General features: G+C 41.1%; 3 protein-coding genes and 1 long non-coding RNA gene across 6 annotated transcripts; 3 read left to right on the forward strand and 1 right to left on the reverse strand.

Annotated features, from left to right (window-relative positions):
• Positions 1-2,250: 2,250 nt before the first annotated feature.
• Positions 2,251-5,408, reverse strand: eif3g (eukaryotic translation initiation factor 3, subunit G). 2 transcript variants are annotated; one of them, XM_080775677.1, is made up of 10 exons: positions 5,300-5,408; positions 5,164-5,210; positions 4,580-4,668; positions 4,092-4,151; positions 3,867-3,971; positions 3,159-3,354; positions 2,933-3,046; positions 2,695-2,831; positions 2,428-2,534; positions 2,251-2,336 (listed from the first exon to the last, which is right to left on the reverse strand). In XM_080775677.1, exons 1-10 carry the CDS (start codon positions 5,320-5,322, stop codon positions 2,321-2,323), a joined length of 894 nt encoding a protein of 297 aa, XP_080631803.1. In that variant the 5' UTR covers positions 5,323-5,408; the 3' UTR covers positions 2,251-2,320. The 2 variants fall into 2 exon arrangements, with proteins under 2 accessions (XP_080631803.1, XP_080631802.1); XM_080775676.1 differs by having other exon boundaries at positions 2,927-3,046.
• A 717-nt stretch (positions 5,409-6,125) lies between these two features.
• Positions 6,126-12,709, forward strand: ppan (peter pan homolog). The gene is made up of 12 exons (XM_080775394.1): positions 6,126-6,310; positions 6,612-6,782; positions 7,554-7,655; positions 8,350-8,400; positions 8,590-8,760; positions 8,962-9,038; positions 9,281-9,388; positions 9,816-9,939; positions 10,027-10,105; positions 10,251-10,380; positions 10,462-10,619; positions 10,707-12,709. Exons 1-12 carry the CDS (start codon positions 6,293-6,295, stop codon positions 11,501-11,503), a joined length of 1,986 nt encoding a protein of 661 aa, XP_080631520.1. The 5' UTR covers positions 6,126-6,292; the 3' UTR covers positions 11,504-12,709.
• Positions 12,710-13,589: 880 nt separating this feature from the next.
• On the forward strand, positions 13,590-15,580 carry p2ry11 (purinergic receptor P2Y11). Its single transcript, XM_080776853.1, has 2 exons — positions 13,590-13,628; positions 13,964-15,580. Exon 2 carries the CDS (start codon positions 14,024-14,026, stop codon positions 14,957-14,959), a length of 936 nt encoding a protein of 311 aa, XP_080632979.1. The 5' UTR covers positions 13,590-13,628; positions 13,964-14,023; the 3' UTR covers positions 14,960-15,580.
• Positions 15,581-16,333: 753 nt separating this feature from the next.
• LOC308324652 lies at positions 16,334-24,023 on the forward strand. 2 transcript variants are annotated; one of them, XR_013964944.1, is made up of 10 exons: positions 16,334-16,444; positions 16,529-16,603; positions 16,753-16,822; positions 17,528-19,469; positions 19,627-19,704; positions 20,125-20,424; positions 20,843-21,228; positions 21,451-21,534; positions 21,958-22,055; positions 23,228-24,023. It is a non-coding gene; the product is annotated as an uncharacterized lncRNA (long non-coding RNA). The 2 variants fall into 2 exon arrangements; XR_013964945.1 differs by having other exon boundaries at positions 16,335-16,444; positions 21,969-22,055.
• Positions 24,024-27,057: the final 3,034 nt, after the last annotated feature.

Genomic DNA, 27,057 nt, shown 5'->3' on the forward strand with positions numbered 1-27,057 from the left:
TTGCCAGAGAATCACTTTACATCAATACAGATTTCATTGCCTGTAATGTATCCATTACAGCAGTGATACTCAACCTCAGGCCCGCGGGCCACATCAGGCCCGCGGGACCATTATGACTGGCCCACCAATGAAAATCTAAAAAAAAGAGAAAAAAATCTGGAAAATGAAATAAAAAAAAAAAAATCTGAATGAAGTCATCTTTAATTACATTATTATAAGTAATACTATTAGAGTTGTACTATTACTCGAACGAAAATAAAAGCTGGGGGGGGGGGGGAGATGCAATGCAAATGAAAGACATATAATGTGTATCCCTATTCCCTGACATAATTTTATAGCTAAACGGACAGAATTCTATTTTATTTGAATGATGAAACCCAGCTGCCATTAATAGTTGGAAATGGAAATGGAAATTGCAATTGCAGAAATGGTGGAAATGGAAATTGCGGAAATTGCGGAAATGGTAATTGCGGAAATTGCTCTTCACTTATAGCTATCTATTTTCAGGTAGATTGTTTTATTTTACTCAGTCAGCCATATCACTACTCATTTTTTTTCATGAAAAAGGTCATAGCTGGGTAATCTATTTTCAGGCAAATTGTGTTTATTGTATTTTATTTTACTCAGCCATAACAATTTATTTTCTGTTAACCAACTTGCTGGCTGGCAGGCAGGCAGACAGCTACTCATAGACAGGCAGACAGACAGACAGCTTCTCATGGAGAATTGGACAGGCAGGCAGTCAGACAGCTACTCATAGACAGGCAGACAGCTACTCATGGACAATTGGACAGGCAGGAAGGCAGACAGCTACTCATAGACAATTGGGCAGGCAGGCAGACAGCTACTCATAGACAGACAGACAGCTACTCATGGACAATTGGACAGGCAGGAAGGCAGACAGCTACTCATAGACAGGCAGACAGACAGCTACTCATGGACAATTAGGCAGGCAGGCAGACAGCTACTCATAGACAGGCAGACAGACAGCTACTCATGGACAATTAGGCAGGCAGACAGCTACTCAGACAGGCAGACAGACAGCTACTCATGGACAATTGGACAGGCAGGCAGACAGACAGCTACTCATAGACAGGCAGGCAGACAGCTACTCATAGACAGGCAGACAGTAAGACAGCTACTCATTGACAGACAGACAAATAACTACTCATGGACAGACAGACAGGCAGGCAGGCAGGCAGGCAAAGAGCTACTCATGTTATGTTATTATGTTATTATAACAGCTACTCATGTTATGTGCAATAATTTGTGCAGTTATGGAAACAGCTCTTTGTGTTTATGCAAGAAAATGTAACACATTTATTTATTTACATATTGTGTGCATGCAGATTGTACTTTGATACATTTTGCGAAAATAAAGCAATTGAAAGAGAGAAGTTATCAAGTATCATTAATGTCGTAATTTTATCTACTGGCCCCTTGCCATTTTTGTAATGTGGCCCACAGGTAAATCTATTTGAGTATCCCTGCATTACACCCTTATCTATTCATGCTTGTCGTCTAGCAGAAGTGATTTAACAAGTCCACTATAATCATATACCCAAAGATTGGGCTAAATATTGACCAAACCAATGCAATTAGTCTTGAAAGCTGAACATTATTAAACTACATGACTATGAATACGGTCGTTGGTTTGAGTGGTTATGCTAAAACTATTCCTTAAGTGGTTCTCAAATTGGGGGTCCCCATGTGACTGCTCAACGGTTCATGCTTGCAAGGCATTGTTCTATTTAAACTAATGTAATGCCTCAAGTGCTTGTTGCCTTTTTGGGGTGAGGGGTCACGTCCTGAAAAAGTTGAGAACCACTGCCTAATTCTGAGAGCTTCGTCACCCAACTAGTAAACTACTGTCCATGTTTTGGATGTTGGGCAAATGTCTTTGTACCATGACCTCATTTTACCAAAGAAATACCAGTTGAAAATGTTACATTGTTTATAATGTATATAGAAAGGTCACGGTCCAAAAAAATAACTTTTGCCCTCCATTAAACATTACATGAACATAAATAAATATTTTTTTATCAGAACACCTGAAAATCAATTTAAAGCTAAGCAGTTATGTCAATCTTGTACATCTTTCAAGTATGAAACATTAACATGCTACTTAAAATGGCTTCTCAGGTAATTTCAGACAAAAGCTTTATTTATGGGAGATAACTACATGCCAACTATCAATCATGTGAAGGTTACTTTCATGGTACATACAAAAAGCTGAATTATGACAACCAGTTTCGTTCTCATCACCACTTTATTTATACAATAGCCAAATTGTACTTCAGGCATCACCCTGGACTGGTGCTTAGTTGTTTGATGGCCTGCAAAGAAAAAGGGTTTCAAAAGGTTATGCATTAAGTATAGGCTAATTCATATGAATGACTAGTTCCTGTATTCCAAAGTAGTACTTACTTGGCCCATTCAACATTGAGAATTAGATGATCATATCCAAATCCTGACACTCCTGCAATGGCCCTCGCTGCATCCTCCCGACGGTGAAAGCTGATAAAGGCGAAGCCCTGGCAGAAACAAATGCAAACCAGAATTGTAACCTGCAGCTGAAAAAATGCTAACCTTGTATCACCAGGTTTTCTGCAGTACCTGTATTTGGTTACACACAACTACCCAGACCGGATCAACAACTTGCAATGCCTAATTTGATCCGAGTCTAACACTGACCTTGGACTGTCCAGTATTCTTGTCCTTGGCCAGGTAGATCCTGGAAATGGAGCCAAATGGCCTGAAGAGCTCCTGAAGGTCTGTCTCACGAGTGTCCTCGGAGAGATTGGTCACACGGATGGTGGCGTTGTCATCAGCTGTACCGGGAAATTGATTTATTGTGAAACACCATGACCAAGTAATCTTCGGTGTTAATTGAATAGATTGAATAAAAAAATGGATTTCTACTCACACCCACCTCGCCGGTTGGGCTGCATGGACTCTCCTCTACGCGTGCTGCCATCCCTCAAGCTGGGTGGAACATATTTCCCTGTCTTGCTTCCCGCTGCTGGCTGTGCAGGCTCTGGTTCTCCTGGGGAAGGGATGAAGGCAGCATTAATCCAGTGTCCATTTTTTAAGTGACACCAAAGTGCCATGGTCCTTTGAACAGAGCTTTTGAACAGAGCCTTTAACCGTCACTGTACCTGAGCCAGCAGGCTTGGCCGTATCTCCAGTTGTAAGCCCAAGCTGTTCAGCCAGCTCTTTCTGCATGGGACCCAGGGTGTCCTTGTAAGGGCAGCGGGTGGTCCAATGGTCACCTTTGCAGATACGACAAGACACAATCTTCTGTCCCTTGAGTTTGTTCATGGGATCTTCATCCTGGTCTGTGGAATTCAAGTCCTGGAACAGCATAGGGAAGGATATTGACAAACCGAAGGTTTGAACTTGACAGAATCAGGAACAATCAGATGACCGTGGTTCTCTTTTTAGCGCAAAACCCAGGAGAGATTTGATGTACGAGCTCCTAAAGCATCGCAATGCGACACGTTAGGAGCTTGTAGATCGGCTATTTTCACTTCTTCAAACATTTCTGATTTATGGGATTTCTTTGAAAAAGATAGAATTTGTTTCAGGGCATCATTAAAGCTGCTATAAGCAATATTTCTCAACATTTTAATTACTTTTTTTGTTGGTATTCAGACAGCCAGCAATGAGTAAAACACTCTAACCAATCAGAAAGTAGACTAGGAAAAATCTTTGAATGCGGATAGGTGTCACAGAGACTATATATTTTTTGGGATTCAGATAGCCAGCAATGGGTAAAACTCTCCCAAAAGTAATTAAAATGTTGACATATTATTGCTTATAGCAGCTTTAAAACAATCACAGGGGAGAAGCACAATGAACCTCACCTCTTTGCTGGAGATGAAAGTCATGAAGACATCATCACTGACAGTGGTGGTAGCAACATTAGGACCGGCTGCATCGTACTCGGAGTTGCCAAATTTCTTCCAATTCTGAAATCACATGAAGTGAGATATCTAAATAGGCAAAATAGGAAAATGCCACCAATAGAAAACAAAAAATAAAAAAACATGGAAACTCTGTGCTGCTACTGTGAATGTCAGGAAGCAGACCTTTCTCCTGGCAACAGCTTTTGAAGCTTTTCTATTCTCAATCTTGAAGGTCCGGATAATCTAGAAAGCAGGAATAGGAAATCAGATACATAGACATTTTAGTGCATCACAACAAAACTGTTATTTACATTCTACTTTAATTAAGTTTGACACTAGTTTAATACACTGAATTCCCATATGGCACCTGTGCAGATGAAAGGATAGTGATTTGTATTTTAAAGCAAAATTCCAGAGGGTTACTTGCAACTGCTCTGATGATGCAACTGCATTTTGCATCATGTCATGTATCGAAGCCCTTCTTTTGCAGAGTTGCAATTACCATTAAACATAATGCAAAAAAACAACGGTTGGTGAACATAAAATTCAGATACAAGTGGCCTTTACAGAGAGATTTTAGTCTTCATTACAAGAGCAGTGATGTGATTATGTAATGATGAGTATATACACAGCTTTCATTTGCTGAGACAAGAATGTGATGTGATAATTACCTTGAACTTCTTCCCATCTTCATCTATTTTATATTCAGTAATGGTTTTGATATTTCCTTTGATTGTTTCTTTTGGAGACGGTAATTGACCTGTAAAGAGAGAAGAACTCTGGTTACAATTTCAATGCCCATTACATTGTGCTTCACATCCCTAAAATGTTTACATTACAGATTATACAACCACTCAGTACCGAGAACCATACATTCTCGGTATTCTGTAACCCTGAGAGTACAAACGTTGTTTTACGAGTTAAATTCACATTCATTAGAGTTAGACACTAGAGGGCCTAAGTAGGTTAGCTACAGTATGAGAGAGACAGAGGCTCACGTCACTGTCGAAAGGCCGAAGGATCAGCAGCATATGTCAGGCAACAATTGATTATGGGAACGAGATAATCCATTACACGTCTTGATTCATATCGAGGTCCACCTCAAACAGGTAAGTAACAGATATATACATCTACAGTTTGGAGTAAAACACCGTCCATCCACGTGGAAGAAGTGGAAGCCGCCTTGTTAGCCTCTTCCATCAGTTCTGCTGCTAACGTCAACTAGCTAACGTTAGCCACATATTAGCCTGTTTACCTTCAATTCCTTCCTCTTCAACCTGGTCCGCCCAGCTGGGCTTGGAACTAGGGGCAAAGATTGATACTCCGCGTTAGACATTATTATACACATTATTAATTATGAAGCTCATAATGTTCATAATAATTAGACTCACTCGTCGTATTCCACCGACGGCATTCTGTCGGCTAGTTGAGCTCCAGGGAGGTAAAAAAAAGAGCGTGAGTGACTCCGGCCGCCAAAAACACTTCCGCCGGGTAACGATCAGGGTGGTTCTCTAACTTCACAATAAAAGCAAAACACTAAAACAAACTTGTATCAAGGAAAATAACATAAAGTATGAAGTAATAATTAAAGCAAGGCACATCCAGGGGGAAGACTTGCTTATATTTGCTTACGATATGATTGATTGATTAATGTATTAACAGTTTGCAGAATTACAGTACATTTCAAGCACAACACAAAACTGTTAAACGTGACACCATAGTCCATAAAGCATTACACTTGTTTACAAGAGGGTCCACCGTTTTCAATTAATCATAGCATTTTTATGCCCCCTGTTTACAGTATGTTCCCTTCTTTCCTAACTGTGTATTTGATGGTTATAGGTGTGTATTTGATTGATTATAGGTGTGTCTTTAAATGTCTTGATGAATTGAAAATGGAGGACCCTGATGTAATAAGTCTTTAGTGCTTTGCTTTTTCTGGTTTTATGATTATCCTTGTAGCAGATTTTGTACTGACCTGTACTTTCTTTGAAATGTACCCATTCTACAAACTGTTAATACAATTTTCAATCAATCAATTTCAATCAAGACTTGCTTGTAAATATTTTCTTACTTACTATAAATACTTGCTTATTATTTGCCCCTGTTTAAAGTCAGGAACTAGCCTCGCCTCACCAGTCTTTCAGCTAGGAACCATTACAAATTCGGTTGTTGAGACACACGGACATATTATCATGTGTGACACCGTGATGAAATTGCACATGTGCTAACGCTGCCTGCCATGCTCTGTGCTTGGTGGACGTGAACAGTTTAGCAGGAATGTTATGATAAAAATATTGACTATTTTGTACAAGAGTAATCTCTTGAGTTAGAGGTAACGGTGGTTATTGCATTAATTTGCCAACACTGTATCTCAGAACATAATGGGGAAGACGACAAAGGTAAGGACAAGTTTCACTTTAAGTCTTAAGCTAACGCGTTAGCCAAAGTTAACCTCGTAATGTTATGAATGTGTGTGTGAATACCGGACATTTGCCTCTTTATGGAATATTATGTTTATATTTACCGCCGTGTAATGCGATACGAATAAACAGTTAAATTAGGGAAAACAACGTTCACGACACTGTAAAAGTGCCTATTTGCTATCGCTGTTTTCTTCCCTCAATGAGGAAACCACATAGGCCTAGTAATATATTTTATTATCATGTCCAGTTGATAATCATTTAATGTCGTATTTTTCAGACCAAAAATCAGAAGAAATCCAGACTAAATGCCAACCATGTGGCCGAAGAAATCTACACGAACGTCCCCCACTCCTTCGTGTTTAACCGAGGTCAGGTTGGGAAGAATGCCGGCCAGCTGGTGCAGGACATGCGGCGAGTCATGGGGCCTTTCACCGCCGAGAACCTGAAGGTCCGCACTTTCTCATCTTTAATGCATCTTTGTAATCAAAAGAAAAATAGTGTACAGATTCGTCATGTATTGTTTTACCCATTAAGACATAACATGGGGCCGATTCAAAAAGTATTTTAAATCCTAACTTCTAAATAAGTTTTTTTGATTGATTGAAATATTTATTAACAGTTTGTAGAATTACAGTACATTTTAAGCACAAACTCAATACAGAGACTGTTAACTGTGAGTGGACGACCCAATTAAGCATTACACTTGTTTACAACAGGGTCCACATTGTTCAATTCATGAAAACATTTAGAGACATACAAATAGACACTTCTATGTAGTTAAAGAACAGAACAGGAATTCATCATGTAGGAAGCAAAAAGGGAAAGGATACATATACAGTGAGGGGAAAAGGGGGGGGGGGGGGCGGTGGGGGGGTTTTCAAACTTTCATTTACCATGCGGACCCCCATCTAAAAATATGTTGTGCCAGTGTCAGGGACCCCCTGATAGCAGATCTACAAGCTTGTAATATCAACGTGTATATCTGTTAAATAGCAGATCTACAAGCTTGTAATATGAACTTGTATATCTGCTAAATAGCAGATCTACAAGCTTGTAATATGAACTTGTAAATCTGCTATTTTTAGCTCGATATTTCACTGACCTTATAGCAAAACTTGAAGGCTTATCTGGAATCGCCCCCATTGTCTTGTCACACTGCTGGAGAACCGACGAGGCCTGATAGCTTTAGTTTGAGGGCTGTGCTTGTTTTCTCTACCAGGTGAGGAAAAAGAATTCGCTGAAAGATTTTGTGTCGGTAGCAGGACCACTGGGGGTGACACACTTCATGATCTTCGGCAAGACTCCCACCAATGTTAACATGGTGAGATCATTAGAGATTCAGTACCTTGCATGATGACTACAGTATGAAAGTAGTATTTACCTGTCATTGTTTACTTTTAGTTCCACAAATTTGCTTCATGTACATATTGTGAACTCAGGGTTTTGTCACTGTTTTTTGTTTTGTTTTTGTACATTGGCACTTGCATAATGTTTATTCTCAAGTAATTTGACCTTTTTTACAATTAACAAGCTGTGTGGAAATTCTACCAGTACAAGAGATTTTTCACATGATAATCTTTATGCCAAGCAGCTAATTTATGTGACATCGCACAACAATGTCGTACACTGAAAATAGCAGACCTATAACTTGAACAATGCATGAGCTTACAATGCACTGCAGATGAGGTGAGCTTGCTATGTTTGGCATGCTGCAGTCGTGTGACCAAGTGAGTCGGGATTTAATGTTGAATGGTGACATCAGCCAAATTATAGTGGTCAGGATGTGCACGCAAATCCAAACTATTTTAACGGGTGATCGAACAAAAGAGATAAGCTAAAGAGAAGGAGCAAGTCTGCACACCGTAAATGCCCCCAAAATAATGTATTACCAAATATCAGTTAAAAAACCCCCACAACGTTTCGGCCTATGTGGCCTTCGTCGGGTATACCAAATGCCAAATCCACATGGAGATGCTGTTCAGCTGTTGTTGACCAATAAAATATTTTTGTTTCAGAGGCTCACTCGACTTCCCAAAGGTCCAATGCTGTACTTCAAAGTGGCAAAGGTATTTCTATTGTGTGTTTTTTGCAGTAGTAAAAGGTGCTCGGGCTTAGGTGATGATGCATTATTATAACGTGACTGTCAAGTGATGTCTTTCAAAGTAAACGCACTGATAATCCCTTACCATTAAAATCAAACTGGGTGTTGCTCTTTGAATTGTTTATGACGAGGACTGTTGTTGACTCTTTTCCAGTACGCGCTTATCAAAGATGTGATTTCATCTCTGAAGAAACACCGGATGCACGACCAGCAGTTTGGGCATCATCCGCTGCTCGTCCTGAATAACTTTGGCTCTGACGGCATGCAGGTTAAACTGATGGCCACCATGTTCCAACACATGTTTCCCTCCATCAATGTTCACAAGGTATGTTTGAATGAAGTGGCAGCATAGCCGGATAGTATGAGTGGTTGATGACGTGTCAGAATGATGAACGTATAGTCTTCTTATATCTTCCCTGAAGACAAACACTTTCTGACAAATCAACTCTGGCATCTCCCTGAACTTAAAATAAAGTAATTTAATAACATTACAGTTTAATCTAAAATAAGGCTGTTGTTTTCCTAGATAAGCCTCAACAGTATCAAGAGGTGTGTTCTGCTGAACTACAATCCAGAGACCCAGGAGATAGAATTCCGTCATTAGTAAGTATTGGACGTTTCCCATTAGGTTGTATGCTCACAAGCTAGTCTGTAAGTGTCATAACATTTTACCTTGATAAGACTGTTGGGTTCAGATGATGACGAATTATGACATGACTGTTCAGTGATGTATGTTCAAAGTAAACGCACTGATGGGCCCTTCATCAAAAACACCCACAGCTCCATTTTCTGTTTATATTAATGTCCCACACTCACCTCCAGTACCATCTTCTTCCACCCTGCAGCAGCCTGAAGGTTGTCCCGGTTGGCATTAGTCGTGGAGTCAAGAAGCTGATGCAGGAGAGGTTCCCCAACATGAGCAAGTTTGAAGACATTAGCGAGCTGTTGATGAAGTGAGTCCTGTGTGAAAATGCAAATTCTTCTGTATTTTTATAGTGGGTATTTTATAACTTTTGTAACCGCTATAATTCTCTTGTGTTTAACCACTTATGCCGTCTTTTGTTACGACGTTTAACGACTGTTTGCGAAAATAGACGATCTACAAGCTCAAAAGGCATTGTCCTGCGATGCGTTGTGTGCTTGTAGATCGACTGTAACTATTTAACCACCTAAGTTAACCACTATGGTTCTCCATTTTTCCCTCCACCGGAAGATAAAATAGCTGATCTCAGCTATTTTATCTGAATTTTTCACCTATTATCACAATAGGGAAGCTAGTTTAAAGTAGTTAGTTTTTGCCTGGCTGAAAATGGTTAAAGAAGTAAGTTGTTTTTTTATGACCTAATTATAAACTGATCTAATTCCAATGACTTGTTTTAGGGCAGCTAACCTCTCTGAGAGTGAAGCGGAACAAGATGGAGATCACAACATAACTGAGCTGCCCCAGGTCTACTCTGGACGTGGCAACATGGCATCACAGCAGAGCGCTGTGCGCTTGACTGAGGTAATTGTGCCAAATGTGTTTTTTAATGCTCACATCAGTGGTACTAGATGGGCCTAGCCTATACTCGAGTGTGTTTTTCTCCTTCAGATTGGCCCTCGAATGACTCTGCAGCTGGTGAAGATACAAGAGGGCATAGGAGAGGGCAATATTTTGTATCATTCCTTCAGTGAGTATAAAAGTTATTATTTTATTTAACCTCAAGTGGTTATACTTTAACTGTTTGAAAGTAGTACAATCTCACAACGAGATGTGTTGTGAGCTGTGGATTTGTAGAAATGGTCCTTAATGGGTTTTCTATAAATTGTCCACAGTCTCCAAGACTGAAGAGGAAATTAAGGAGATCCTGAAAAGAAAAGAGCAACAGCTGAAAGCTAAATCCCAGCGCCGAAATAAACAGGAAGAGGATATAGCTCAAAAGGAAGAGCAACGGGAAGCAAACAAGTATGTCCTCCATCAACAATGAATGATTTTGACAACTTTATTTTTGTTTATCAGACATTTAATTTTGAATGTGTGTTTCAGGAAAAAGAGCCTGGCAGGCATGAAAAGAAAGCAACAACCGGAAGAAGAAGTAGACAGTGAAGTGGAGGACCCTGGGGCGCAGACTGACAAGGTGGTGGTCTCAGATGATGATGATGTGGAGTACTACAGACAGGCTGTAGGGAAGGAGCCAGACGAAGGTGATTATCATTAGAGATGTACCAACACCCGTTTAATCTCATGGCTGTTGAGAGAGAACTTAATAATTGTATTTTATTTTTGTTCAGGCATGTTCTCTGCTACCAAGAGGTATCAATCAGGAAAACCTCCAGGAGGACCCTTCAAGAAGAGGAGGCTGTCAACTGGAGGACCTGCAGGTGACGAGAAACGTGGCAAGTCACCTGGGAGACATGGTCCAGGCGAAGAAAAATTTACAAAATCACACCAGAGACATTCTCCAGGTGGACGTGGCAGAGACGGACCAGGAGGAAGTCGTGGCGGGATGGGTGCAGGTGGACGTGGCAGAGACAGACCAGGAGGAAGTCGTGGCGGGATGGGTGCAGGTGGACGTGGCAGAGACAGACCAGGAGGAAATCGTGACGGGATGGGTGCAGGTGGACGTGGCAGAGACAGACCAGGAGGAAATCGTGACGGGATGGGTGCAGGTGGACGTGGACGTGGCAGAGACAGACCAGGAGGAAATCGTGGCGGGATGGGTGCAGGTGGACGTGGTAGAGGAGGAAATCGTCGTGAAAAGATGGGTCCAGGTGAACAAAAATATACAAAATCACCCCATAGACATCCGGGTGGACTGCGCAGAGACGGACCAGGAGGAGATCGTGACAGGAAGGGGGGGAAGAGTTTTGGGGACGGGGGAAAACGATTTGGGGCTAAGAAAACTGGTGATGGGGACAAGAGGTTTGGAGGCAAGAAACCTTTTCAGGGTAAGAATAAATTTGGGAAGAAAAACATGGATGGGGGATTCAAATCTAAGGGTCCAAAAGGCAAACCACCTGGCAACAAGAAAGGAGGTCCCAGCGGTGGTGCGAAGCAAGGTTTCAAACAGAGGAAGGGCAAAGGCTGAATTGAGCTCTTCCATTTGGAACAGACATTGAATGCAGTCTATAACCAAACACTAGATGGCAGCACAGGTGGATACATCACCACCATGACCATAGCTGTGAATATCACTCATTTTCAACATTGAACTATGTCATTCATATACCTTAGAAATATTGTGTGGAAATAATAAAGAGTCCCTGTCCCCCCCTTCTGTGAAGCCCAGAACTGGAGGTCTAGAACTTGGGGTCATGTGCTCAGTGAAGTCGCGAAGATGTACTTTGCAAGCCAAATCCCCTTTTTGAAACTAACTCCTCGTCACTTGCCCTACACACTTCCACTTGGTTTGAGCATACGGTAGGTATATAAATGATGGAGACGGCACTGGATGGGAGGGGAACCCTGGTGCTGTCTCTATTATTTATGCTCAAACCAAATGGACGTGTGTAGTGCGAGTGTCGAGGAGCTCGTTTCAAAAAGGAGGAAAGAGTACATCTTTGTACTCTTTGGCTTGCAAAGTACATCATCATGTCACTGATCACATGACCCCAAGTTCCAGACCCAGATGGTACATATTTTTCTTTCCTGATAGTGGTGGTCATAGAACGACACCAATATGGGCAAGTTCATGAAACCTGGCAAGGTGGTGATGGTCCTCGCTGGACACTATGCCGGGCGTAAAGCCGCCATAGTGAAGAACATCGATGATGGCACGTCTGACCCCCCCCCCTTACAGCCACGCTCGCAAGGTGACTGCTCAATAAGGACGTCGTTAGGAACCCTGCCCTGAAGCAGAAGGCCCGGCCGGTAGCAAAGTTCAAGTTTGAGGAGAGGTACAAGACTGGCAAAATGTACACATGTTTATTCATTGTTGCATCAATAAATAAAGTGTTTAAAAACAAAGAACAAGTGGTTCTTCCAGAAGAAGCTTCTAGGCTCCCTTAGTTCTAAAAATGTATAAAAATATATATAAAGTACGTCTTTGTGATGTCACTGATCACGAGAACAAGTTCTAGACTTTTTCTTATTTCCACACATCTCTAAGGTATATTAATTACATAGTTCAATGTTGAAAATGAGTGGTATGCCCCTTAAGTGCTGCTCGATTGGGGGCTTTGTTTGTGGAATATTTTTATTGCTGAAAATCAGCAGAGGGAGTTCATATAACAGTGAAACGTTTTTTTTGTTATGTTGATTTAAATGTGCTTTATCCAATAAATTGTTAAATCAAGGTATGCTACTTGCTATGTGTCCTTTATTTCCCTGGTATCTGCTCAACTGGCTCAATCGGACAGATGTTACTTTAAATTATTAATGAAAAATAAATTGCCATTACTGGTATACAATATTGTGATTGTAGATAAAATGCTTAGTGGGTTTACTTTATAGTATAATAAATGCATGACTGCATATTTGGTTGTGAACTCAACAGCAGTAAAGTGACTTTGTCTCTGCACCATAGTTGGATGTGTTATTTTTGTCCTTGAATCCATAGGTTCTTGATAAGGGATGGGAGATTTCAGACATGCAAGGTGACTGAATAGCATTAAAATATGTACATTTATTTGGCAAGACAATAAGGCATGATGGTACATAACATTTTAAAATGTTCAAGAATTCCTTAGTAAAGGGGAGGATTTATTACACCGTAAATACTCAACTGAGAATTTACCTATACGAGCGTCATGGTCTTGCCCCCCCCCCCAAGGGCACCGGAAGAGTATTTCCCATACATTTTTCCATAGACCTTTAAGCCTCAGACAAAGCCAACAGCCGAGTTGATGAATCACATTTGTTGGGGCCAAACAAATAAATAGAAGAAGAAAAGGGCAGGTTACAACACTTTTTAGAGTTTTGCTTCTTTCTAATTATATGTTCGACCCAATTTCGTTTGTTTATTGTCATGATTTGTCAACTCGGCTGTTGGCCTTGGTCTCAAATGAATTCATTTTGAAACGTCTAGGGGGTGGGGGCATGACATTTTAGCTTCTTCAAATGGTCAGGCTGATGTTGCTTAAGAGGAAGTGAAAGATTTAGATGTGCTTACAATTACAATTTTCACCCACCATATTGCACTCACTGCAAATTCAGTTGAGCAGCTGTGGTAATCTGTCTTCACTCTTCAGGACTACAGTGTATAGGATCTCTGAGTGAGTACTGTATATTTGGGTTCTGTCTAACTGATACGGCTTACATGCATATGACATCATCATACTCGGAATTTATGCGGGAACACCTATTGAGTGGCAAGCTTGACATCATCCAAACTGAAAAGTTGATTATAAATTTCAATTAAAAAATAAGCCTAGTTTTTCAGTAGGTTATTAAACTGTATACCTAAATATTGTTGCACAGCCTATTATCTCACTACTTTGAGTTTGTAGATAAAAGCATTACACTGTGATAAAGTAAATATAAAATAATAAGTAAAAAAATTGTATTGTAGCATTACTAATTAATTTGGTTATTCTTATTCCATTCACAGACATTGAACAGTATACACATCCATTTTATGAAAGCTACCAGATGAACTTCAACAAATACAATGATTGACAACACATTACATTGTGAGAAATTCCAAATCGCACTGCTACCTTCAGTGTACGGTGTGGAATTTTGTGTGGCACTCGTTGGCAATCTGTTTGCACTGTGGCTCTTGGTGACCCGAGAGAGAAGAAACTGGCACACCGGAGTGGTTCTGTCCTGCAACCTGGCCATCAGTGACGTCCTCTATGTCTTCACGCTTCCGTTGCTGATAATCTACTACAAACAACAGAAACATTGGATATTTGGGGACACTGCCTGTAAAATAGAGAGGTTTCTTTTCACATGCAACTTGTACGTGAGCATCTTCTTCATCATGGGTATAAGCGTGAACCGATGTGTGGCCATTGCATACCCCTTCTTCTCTCGTAACCATGTGCGGCCGGCGCTTGTTAAGGCAGCCAGTGCAATCATCTGGATCCTTGTTGCGGTCCTTTCCTGTCCTGTGTTGAAGTTTGCCTCCACTTGCCCTGCTCTGCATGGAAACCACACTCAGTGTGTATCCGCCTGCCGGATACACACTGACGAAGCCTCACACTTCAATTATAAAGTGTTCTTGGCAGTGTTTGGGTGTTTTCTTCCATTTGTGGTAACTTTTACGTCATACTGTGTGGTAATATGGGTGGTATGGAAGAATGAAAATATTACCAGACTAGAGAAACAAAAGGTAGCCCTAATGGTCATATCTGTCATTGTGCTATATGCCATTTCCTTTGTGCCTTATCATTTATTTCAGGCCTATCACCTATACCTGAGAATCAATTATCCTGAAGTTTTCAACTGTTGGGTTTACACATCCTACCAAGTATCTAAGGGGTTGGCAGCTCTGAATATGTGCATCCATCCACTCCTTTATATGGCTGTGTTTGACAGTATCAGAATTGTCTGCTGTGGGAGGTGTGCAGAGGACAATGACAGCGGAGATGTAAAGAATTAAGATGTTAGATTCTAACATTTTAGTGAATCATTTTAACGTAAAAATGAGGAAAGTGAGGAAACAAGTAGGATGACGTGAAAGATAAAGTAGACTATAATATAGTAGGCCTACAGTGCTAAGGCACTTGGCTTAATTACTCTTGTGATACCTTTTGTATTTTATTACAGTACATTATTGAAACTAGCAGTAAAACACAATTCTATGTTCTAGTGTAGTCTATGGCTAGGTACCGTTATCTGTGTAGGCTGTTTCACCCGCTGTAATTTCCGTTATGGGAAGTTTCACAGTAGTGAATATACTAGTGCTAGTCTGACAAGAAGGAAGTAGGCTACAGTATGTCTGCTTTCATATCTGTGTACTTAGAGCAGAATGGTGAAATCACCCCTCAACTATATATGCCAGAAATATGTGGAGGGGATGGGGAGGGAAGCCTTGCAGATGTGCCATTGTTTTATATTTTTTACATGGCCATGTTTTGACAATGGATTACACTGGTAGAACATAATGTGAGAAAACACTGGTGGTGATGGTATCCTTTAAGTTTAAAAAATACAGCACCAGTTTTCAAATAAAACCGTATGTGAAAGAAACAGTCCATAGTGGGGTAGTGAAGAAAGTACAGCATGTGTCTCTTGTGTATTTTCACTATTTTGTACATGCCATGTTCTGTACCAAATATAATAAAGTTATTTACTTAAAGTTATTTACACAGATTGTTACCATTTCCATTTCCAACATGATGCCATCCGACTAGGGGAGAATATTTCTATGGGATGAAATATAACCTACCGTAATATATATGATGGAGATTATGGATGCATAGGGATTTCAGATTGAGAGACGTACAGTACAATTTTTCTTTTTTCAACATTCGCTTTATTTTCACAAAGAAAACAATGACTCCGTTCCGGAATATTTTGATCGGATATAGTTGGTCCTCCTTGGCCTAATATTATGATAGGCCTATATATTATGTTTGGAGAATAGTGATGCTTTATAGTGTTCATAGAAAAGTTGTTAATTGTATGATGCTGTTTAGGCATGCTATGATGAGTTTGGGCTCTTTTAGGGAGAGGGCCTGGGTTAAGGCAGAGGCGTGGCATTGTGCAGAGGCTGGCCTGGGTTTGACCTTGGAGATAGAGCCATAGAGTAGGATAGAGCAGAGCCGAAGAGTTCTGATGATCCTCATGGGGCCTCCCCCCCCCCCCCCCCCCCCCGCAGCGGTGGAAAAAAATAAGTTGACGTTTTTACTGGTAGCCTACTTTGGGTAGACAGAATTGCGTTGGGGGGGGGACTGTCGCGGCCGAGCAGAGCAGAGACATTAGTTTGAAGGTGGGACCTTAGGACCTGGAAGCTCAGAGCAGGCAGCAGCAACAGCCTTTATATAGTGAGAGAAGCTCTCGTGAGAGCAGAGAGAGTCGCGTTTGTTCTCGTCCGTCCGTGGTTCAGTCCTGGGGTGGCAGCATTCACCGGTAGCCAGCACAGGTATGTCACAAAGCGGGTTATGCTTTATCTGTTTGTTTCATGAGTCTGTTTATATATACTTATCACTGTCACTGCACTCCACAGTTTCTGGTGGTGCTGTGCAGCAGGACGGCTAGGAACCAGCAACTACTGTGTATGCACTTTAACAAGAGTTTATAGGTAGGAGTTAACTTATATGTTGTTTAATAGCAACCAGAGGTTCGTGTACATACTAGTTTATTGCATTTACCCAGCATGGTGGTTTATGACTAGACCCACATGGTGTCTTGTGATGTGTAAATAATATGCTTTTCTGTATTATATTGTAGACAGACCAGACAGACCCAGACCCTGGTCAGCCCATGCTCCTGCCGTGGGTGTACATGTCTCGGCCTATAGGTAGGAAGATGGGCTTGCCAGTACATTGTATGTATTGTTTGTAATGATGATGGTGCTCAGGGAGTAATTATATTTCTGTATATTGTAGGCTGACTGGTGACACACATCGTGGTCAGCAGGCAGCCGCTGCTCTTCTCCTGTACTTTATTTTATTGATAGTTGCTACTCAAGTGCCTCACCAGTTTATCGTTAGAGTCCGAGCCGTGTACCTTCACAATGATGACCGTACTGTTCCCTTTCCCCCTTTTTTAAGTGTGTAGTGTTTTAACAACGAGTGTAATTGCATTAGAGTGTGCGCATATTAAGCCGCAGTGAGTTTTAACCTTTGTAGTGTGCTATTAGTTTTAGCAGTGTGCTGAGTGCTCATTATTATTATTAAAGTCTTATTGTCCCCGGTCGATGAAAGTGTTGGTACACAAACAGTATTTTTGATAAACATTCTGCCTGTATTTAAATAAAGTGTTCAATGGTTGTACACACAAGCCTCTGTTGTCTTGTTCACCTGAGTTTGGGTCACCACAGTAACAGTAAATATATGGTTGGTGTAGGGTCTCTCTCCTTAAAGAGAGTGGCGTAGTCAAAGTGATTTATTCCAAAACATTATCAGTGTCCATTTGGTCACATTAGCCAGAGATCCTTTTAAAATGTTTCTATTACTGTGAGTGATATGGTCAGCTTCTGATGTCTTTCTTTCTTTCTTTCTAGATGTAGATGGAGATGACCGTAGATGCTGCTAGAACACTGAACCTGGTCTCCTGTGTGAACCTGCTAAGATGTCCATGTGGACATTATGAGTGTTTGTATAGAGAGAAGCATGGCTGAAGAGCTTTGCATATAAGTCGTTTCTTGCTGCTGCCAAAGTCAAATTGTGATATCTGTAGTGTTTAGTTCATGGCCGCTTATGAGATGTAGATATAAGTACACCTGACTGGTGGAATAGCCTTGTGATATATACTGGGTGTGCTCTTTGGTCGTTCACAAAACAAAAAAACAAACAAAAGCTACACAAAAATCACACAAATCAAGGGATGTCCGACAGTCAGTGTTGGATATTGTCCAACTCCTAATTGCCGATATCAACAGATACCGATATATATATATATTATATGCAGGCTTTTTCCAGTGGTGGAAACATAACTAAAACTTTTTACTTAAATAAAAGTAGGCAATACTGCAATATAGAAATACTCCGTTACAATTCAACATGTACTCGAGTAAAGGTACAAAGGTTTTGGTATAAAATGTACTTAAAATACCAAAAGTAATTATTAATAATTACTCATGCAAAATGTCTCATCTAAAATGATCTAATCTCTCACAAGCTCATGTGCGTCTTATTGTATTGTGAGCTTGTAGATGTTTTTAATGTAAAATAATAAATAAAGTAAAATTAAGGGTTAGGGTTTTTCATTTTTAATGCCTTTATCGGCCGATAATATCGGACATCCCTAACAAAAACATATATCAAACGTGTCAATACATTTCAAAGAATGCCACAAGTGGCACTAAAACTTCACCAATAAATAAAGAAACATCCACATGTTCCATAAATTAAATGCCACAAAGGTTTGCCGAAAAAATGAAGAAATTACAAAAAAGTTTCTTAAACATCTTCTGCCGTATGTCCATAGAACTTCAGCTCTGTTGCAGCAAGCCAGTACAATGTGTCATTGTCTAGGTCACCTAAGCCACGATCACCATTCGGTGGCCGGTATTTGGGGCAAATGGTCATTACGTGTTCCACAGTCTGTAGTGGATCCTCGCATTCACAGTGGGCACTGTCCGAGATGTCCCACTTCTGCTTTGAGGGTTGTCCACTCCTTGCAGTGGAGGTGCTGGCAAAGAACATATTTGGGGTCCTCAATGTATTCCACTGGTCCCTCTGTCTTGCCTTCACCCAGGATGCCTTGGAGGTGTCAGCTGGTGTTGTGTGGAGCAGTTCCTGGGCCTGTGTGGCAAAGGGGCACAGTGACTTGAGGCACGTGTGCTGTGGCAAAGGTCGCCGTGACTTGGTGTGTGTGTGTGTGTGTTGTGGCAAACGGCACCGTGACTTGAGGCATGTGTGCTGTGGTGTCTCTGACGACCTTGTGGAGGAGATGGCTGGGATTCACTCAGCTGTGCCTTCTCAGTGAGGGCCAGCGTGGCTGCTTCTCGTCTGACCTCTGTTGGAGTGATTCCAGCGAGAACAGGCAGGCAGTTGTTTGGGGTGGCCCATCCGGTGTTGAGGGCAGCATCCAGCTTCTTGACATGAGAGCTACGGCTCCAGACTGGGACACAGTAATCGGGTCGTCTGCATAGCCATACTTCACTGTTGTTGCAGGGAGGTCGTGGATGTAGCTGTTAGTGTTGAAGAGCAGTTACTAGTTTATTTTCAAATAAATTTGTTTTTACTGTTTTGTGAAGCAACTTTGGGTACCTTGAAAAGTGCTATATAAATTGTATGTATTATAAAAAAACAGACAGACCCAGCAATTGTCCCCACACAGACATCACAAATTCCTATTGGCAGCAGCAACGATGTGCAAAGCCATTCATAGACTATAACCACCATGTATTCATTCCAGATGCTGCGAGGCTCAACCGGAGCCCCTACAGGTGGACATCTGCAGTTCTCGCTGTCCATGGATGAATCTGAAGGCGGCTCAAAGTAAGAAACCACTTAGACTTTTCCATTACTGCGAGTGGTATGGTCGGCTTCTGTTTTAAATGTTCTCTATACATTTTGTGTATGATGTGAAAGGACACAATGTACGTATATCTGGCTCTTGGTCACTTAAATTAATCTTTCGTTCTTTCTTTCTTAGGGTGGATGGGTCGTGGTAGACGTCGTGGAAGGACAGATCCGTTCCAAAGCTTCCCTCCTGGAGGACTTCTGATGAGCTGTGAGTAGGAATATTTCTTGTTGGGATGGATATCTGTTGTACTGTTATGGTACGAAGTATAGCATGGCAGTATGATTCCTCCTAGTGGCACTATTTACTACAGTCATCCAAATGTTTTAAATATTTTATGATAAATCTAAATTACTCTGCACAATAGTTTGAGAGTCAATATCTCATCTGCTTTTAGAAGCACTTGAATAAAAAATGACAAAAGATGTTGAGGACTGTACATGTGTTGATGCCTCCTAGTGGCACTGTGGTTGAATGTCTGTCAGCCTTCCAAGCTAATCAAAGTCTTAAAACCCCAGCATCCCTATTCTGGGGGGAGCGTTCAGCTAAAAATAGCAGATCTACAAGCTCACACCGCGTTGCAACGTGTTGTGAGCTTGTAGAGCTAATGCTTTCTTCTTTCTCTCTCAGGATGGAAATGGCAGACGCAGCTGAAGCCTCTAGAGATCTGCAGGTCTGTCCATGGATGGATGGGAGGACGGAGATCTGGGTAGACGTCGCTGGAACGCCACTGCTGGACAGGGTACACGCGCACACACACACACATGCACACACAGAGCAAAGCTAATTTGGTGTGTTTTTTTTCTTTTCTTTCTTTGTTAGAATGGAGATATCGATAGACGAGCTGATGTTCCCGGACAGAGATCCGTTCCAAAGCCCCCCCCCCCCCCCCCCCCCCCCGGGGGCTTCCTCAGAGGACTCTGATGAGCTGTGAGTAGGAATAGTTATGGCTTGTTTCTGAGGATGGATAACTGCTTTTGTACTGTTATGGCACGAAGAATGGCATCATTTACTACAGTCATCCAAATGTTTTAAATATTTTATGATAAATCTAAATGACTCTGCACAATAGTTTGAGAGTCAATATCTCATCTGCTTTTAGAAGCACTTGAATAAAAAATGACAAAAGATGTTGAGGACTGTACATGTGTTGATGCCTCCTAGTGGCACTGTGGTTGAATGTCTGTCAGCCTTCCAAGCTAATCAAAGTCTTAATGACACTACCACTTCAACCCCAGCATCCCTATTCTGAGGGAGCGTTCAGCAAAAATAGCAGATCTACAAGCTCACACCGCGTTGCAACGTGTTGTGAGCTTGTAGAGCTAATGCTTTCTTCTTTCTCTCTCAGGATGGAAATGGCAGACGCAGCTGGAGCCTCTAGAGATCTGCAGGTCTGTCCATGGATGGATGGGAGGACGGAGATCTGGGTAGACGCTGGAGGACTTCGGACCTGGGCCTGGATGGATGGGAGGACAGAGGACGGAGATCTGGGTAGACGCTGGAGGACTTCGGACCTGGGCCTGGATGGATGGGAGGACAGAGGACGGAGATCTGGGTAGACGCTGGAGGACTTCCGACCTGGGCCTGGATGGATGGGAGGACAGAGGACGGAGATCTGTGTAGACGCTGGAGGACTTCGGACCTGGGCCTGGATGGATGGGAGGACAGAGGACGGAGATCTGGGTAGACGCTGGAGGACTTCGGAGAGGAACTCAACATATACGAACCGCTTCGGTGAGGAACTCGACAGTACGAACCGCTTTAGGGTTGGGGCTTTTTTATAGGCTTTATAGTAAAAAGCCAATAATCGTCCGTTGCCGATAATCGGTCAATCCCTATTCTTAAACGTTACTGTAAGTGCATGTGTATGTTGTGACAGGACCCACACCCACACACACAGCAAAGCTAATTTGGGGTGCGTGTGTGTCTGTCTGTCTGTCTTTCGTTCTTTGTTAGAATGGAGATCTCAGCCGATGCCCGAGATCCGAAGCTTTCCTGTTTCCGCTGAGGACTTCTGGGAGGCTCGGATGGAGCTGGAAGGTTCGGTAGACATCACTGGAACCCGTTTAGGCCTGTCGGAATTTGAGGTTTTATAATGGCCGATTTAATTTTTCTCAAATAAATTACTAGTAACAATTTAATTGCGTCATAACATTCTAAATAAAACTTTGGCTTTTGTAGGCTTTGTAAACAAAAAGCTGCACATGGCATAATTCAACAACTTTATACACTAAAAGAGAAGAAAATTACAAAGTGACACGTTTAGAGCTTGTAGATCGGTTGCTTCCATTATTTCTTTAAAATGTTTGACAATATATGAACATTTTCAACATGGAGACGATTATGACTAATCTCTAAAAAAGTATCTCAAATACTTGGCGATTAGGTAATTGTGACAGGCCTAAATCCTTCTAGTTGTGTTTTTTTATATCATGTTCTGTAATCAGTTAGGGTTGACTATAGACTTTTTTTAGGAACAAGATCATCATGCTGGTGAAGAGCACGTTTCTAGCCGATGGAGCAACTATTTCTGATCACCTTTGGAGTTACATCACAGCAAGGTAACTATACAACACACGCACACACTATGATCATGACATGACATCAGCTTGTTACTGCAACTTGTTCCTGTTCGCAGATGACTCGGCACTGCTAGTCTCGGACAGGAACAAACTGCAGGTTGAAAAGGCCCTCAGCTCTGAACTCGGTAGAATCTGCACCTGGCTCGCTGATAACTATCTTTACACCTGGGAAAAACTGAATCCATTCTCTTTGGATCTAATAGTAATCTCAGCAAGGCAAATGGCTTCTTGGTTAGAGTTGGTGACAATGTTATCACACGTAAAGATGAAATTACCTACCTAGGTTCCATCCTGGAGGCTAATCTTTCCGGTGATAAAATGGCCACCAACGTAATCAAAAAAGTCAACCAAAGAACAAGATTCCTTTACAGGATCTCCTCACTGGTCAACAAAAACACCTTGAAGACCTTAACAGGAGCCCTCGTACAAGGTTTCTTTGACTATGCATGCACCTCCTGGTACCACAGCACCTCAAAGGCCCTTAAAACTAGGCTCCAGACCTCCCAAAACAAACTGGTCAGGCTCCTACTTGGCCTCACCCCCCGAACCTACCTCACTCCTGCCCACTTTGACAGGCTGGAATGGCTTAGGGTCGACGACAGAGTACAGCATCTTGCAATGGGTCTGGTCCACAAGATTCGATACACCACCAAGATACCCATGTACCTGTCTAGATACTTCCTTTATGTTAACGAAGTCCACACCCACAACACCAGAGGGAGTGCAACGAACCATGTACAACCCAGATTCGGCACAAACAAGGGACTAAATTATTTTCACTCCTATGCCACCAAAATGTGGAACGCCCTACCAACAGTCATTAAGACATGTGAATCCCTTGACTCCCTTTTTCCCCTCACTGTATAAGTTTATTTTCCCTTTTTACCTCCTTTATGATGAATTCCTGTTCTGTTCTTTGACTATATAGAAGTGTCTTATTTGTACGTCTCTAAATGTTTTGATGAATTGAACATGGTGGACCCTCTTGTAAACAAGTGTAATGCTTAATTGGGTCGGCCACTTACAGTTAACAGTCTTTGTATTGAGTTTGTGCTTGACATGTACTGTAATTCTGCAAACTGTTAATAAATATTTAAATCAATATTGTTTTATGAACAAAGTAGTAATGAGCATTTCTTTCTTTTCTTTAGGACGTTGCTGGTCTCCTGTGTGGCTCCATCTGGAGGTCACCAGGGTTCTGAGTCACTCAGATCCTGACTGGTAGTGGTGATATGTAGATGTGATCAATCAGGGCTCTAAACAATAAAATAATAAACCAATATAAATAACTAGATAATAATATAAATAAATGGATAAAACGAACGATAAAAAAATAGATTATAGTAAAATAAAAGTAAATTAAAATAGTAAAATAAAAGTAAATTAAAATTAGTAATACATCAAATAAAATTAGTAATAGCATAGTAATGGATAAAATAAATATAATTAGTAATATAGACAATAATACATAAAATAAATTAAATTATCAATATAGTAATGCATACAATTAGTAATAACAGTAATACATAAAATAAATACAATTAGTAATATTGTTATACATAAAATTAGTAATAACATAGTAATATATAAAATACAATGAATACATAAAATAAATTCAATTACTTTATGTTGTTGTTATAAGTGACTTAAAAAAACAAACACAAAATATCAATCACATCTACATATCACAACCAGGCTATATTGCCAGCAGGCAGGTGGACTGTAGACTCACTACAGCTGTCACAATGTGGTATACTTTGTTTTGACCCAACTGGCCTCCAAGGAGAGGCGAGCATGGAGCCGGACATCTGATGATACACGAGAGAAGACGCCATAGTCAAAAAAAATTGTAATAAAAGTAATATGTTTCATGTTGATTGTAATTTATGCATGATGCCATATATCTGTAAATATTCATTTTCTTGTTAATAAATTATTGCATTTATACCCGGGTGTCCGTTATGTGTCCATTACCCTTAGATCGCGCCGCCGCGGATTTATTTATTTCCCAAATGGTCTAAAAATGAGTTATTTAGCATACTTTTACCAATGAATTAGCCTATACACAGACAACGACTGATTAGCCTATTTTGGACGATATGGGTCTTTTCTCGAGTCAGTGTGTAGTCTCACTATAGTCTGTGTTGATTACCCGGCGGTGTTGCTGCCCCTCCCGGGAGTCACGGCTCATGGCTCTTCACAGATGGCACAGAGACAGCAGTCACTCCGCTGAACGTGTCAGTGTTGCTGCAGTGGTGTGAACTGTGAACCGTGCGGGCACTGGTGGTGGTGCTGAGTTCTGACAGCCGAGTCACAGCTTCTTCTTCTGAATTACTTTATCTTTGAGTAGGAAAATACATTTTGCGTTTTGCTGTTTCCCAAAACAAACCAGCGCGCGCTACTGTTTGCTACAAAGCGACTGGAAGCGGACAAGGTTTACAGACATACCAATAGTAGCCAATCATATGCTGATTAGGCCAGTTGCTGTATAGCCTACCTACCCGATCACCAGGGAGCAGCAACACACACACTACACACGCAATAGCCTTCTATATAATGCTGCGCACATATATTATATATATTTAAAAAAATACCCAGCATAATTTTTGGGAAGGCTAAGCCTTCCCTAGCCTTACACACCCGCCGCCTATGGGCACTGTACTGTAGGCATATAATACCTGGCTAGGTGAAAACAAAAGAAACCTGATTAGCATTTGAGTACTTTTAACACCTCTGAACAGCCGGCGGAGAGGTTCACAGAGGGTCAATAATTCCCAGAAAATCTGTAATGTTAATATAAAATGTCCACGAAAATCTTCATGGGGGCTATAGCCCCCATAGACTCGACGTCGTTGAGATAGAGTCCAAAGAGAAGAACGCACATCTCAAAACAATTCCACGGGTGCTGAACAAAAGATACGTACATTGAAAAATGAAAACAGTCCGCACACTGTTACATATAAAGACAACATGTCTTAATGCTTTAATAAACTAAGTAACCTGGGAGCTTCAGAAAGGTGTGCTGGGTTTGACCTTCCCATGACCACGGCTTCTCTGGTTTATAACACAACGCTCAGCAAATCTTATACCCAATCCAACCTGGAGTGTGGTAATGCCTCCCTGCTTGGTACTCAGCATCAAGGGTTGGGTAAGTCCCTGCGACATACTAGCGTCATGTCCAGGGGGTGTACTTGTACATCAAAGCTGCCTCACACTACAGCTACCCACCCCCCCACACACACACACACACACACACACACACACACATACATTTTCACAGCTCTAATGCCTTCATTTGAATTATTAGCATTAGAGCTATCTGCCGTCTCTTACAGTTGGCTATTCGTGATAAAAGTAAAGTGAAAGTCCACATGTTTCTCGGAAAGCACCATAGGATTAGGACTGGTGGGCCTCTACCTAAACACTAAACTGGACACTGGATGTGATTGAAATATTTATTAAAGGACCACTTCACCACTTTTCAACCTATATTCATATAATAGGTCCTCACTAATAATCATGATAAAATGGCACGATTTTTTCTACTCAGTCTGTGTCTCATAGGACGGCTGTGGGCAGTTTAGATCAGTTCCAGATCATCATTAGGCAGATTTTTTAAACAAGATTGTTTTACAAAAATATTTAGATTTTCATTATCGTGAGAACGATGGCTTCCATTTTCGCATTTTGATGATGTCACTGGAAGACGGTTTCTAAACTACCCACAGCCCTCCTATGAGACACAGACTGAGTAGAAAATAGATTTTATGGCGGCCAGTATGAATGTTATTCCTTTCATATTAATGCATCAAAGTAAATAATGCTTGATGCAACACGACCATTATCCAACCACCTTTTTTGCATTCTATCATTTTGTAGTATTCTGTAAGAAGAGAGGATAGGCCTAGGCTAGAGGTAGAGTGAAGAAGGGATTGGGAAAGAGAATGCTATAAACAGCTAGGTTAAATATAACAAATAAAGATATGTATACGTAGCCTACATATGTACCTGTAACAGGAAATGCACATTTACTTTTTCATACATGATTGGATTTTTAAAAAGCTATACTTTAAGGTCCACTCCCCTCCCTCTGTTTTGGCCAGGAGGGCCCATATCTTCCTCAGAAGCCCGCTCCTGTCCAACTCTTTATCAGGCACAGACCTCGGTGGATATTTCTAATCTGTTTCCTTTCTATTCTTTTCTATTTTATTCTATTGTCACTTTTAAGTCTCATCTTCATAAATGAGCTTGTGGGAAGGATATTGTAACAGCATAGCAGCTTGGTGGCAGCTAGAGGGAGGAGACAGAGTAGATTCTTGAACTCAGAGAAGAGCAGATAGCTGGTCTTTGGGAGGCGGTGTCATTAGGCTAGTTTGTAATTAGGAGTCTCTTCTTTCAGAGATCCTGTGACAGAGATAAAGTTAAGGGGTTGTCTGGGTACTGAAAAACATGTGTCATCATATCTGTGTCTCTCTCGCTTTGACTTCTTACGTTTTTCGTTGTTTTTATCTGCACTTAAACTTTTGTGAGGCTCGCTGATAGGCTCCATTATTCTGCTTCTTATTGAGTTCAGCCTCATCTTTAGTTTAATTATATTTCCACCCGTGCGTCACTGGATCTATGCAGCAACAGCAGACAGAGGTCCAGCGGAGCCAGCAGCAATACTAACCTTCATTACGGTGAGTTATGGAACTTCCCTGATTTCAAGATGCAATGTTATGATGGAATGCACTTTCAGGTATAGATGACACATGTGTCAGAAACAATGCAAGATGTTAAAGTTGTTGCTGTTTGCATGGTCTATTAAAGTGTATACTGTATATGTGTATAAAAAAGTGTGATATCTAATACACTGCAAATGTCCAGAATCTTGTTTTCTATGTATGGTAATTCTTTATTCAAGAAACCTTGGCTCAGTGTTCTCTTTCTCAACAAAGTTCATATGATGTTTGACATGTTTGATGTATGGACATTGAATTCG

The sequence above is a fragment of the Protomyctophum bolini genome (assembly GCF_963924005.1).
Source record: "Protomyctophum bolini genome assembly, chromosome: 11".
NCBI lineage: Eukaryota > Metazoa > Chordata > Actinopteri > Myctophiformes > Myctophidae > Protomyctophum > Protomyctophum bolini.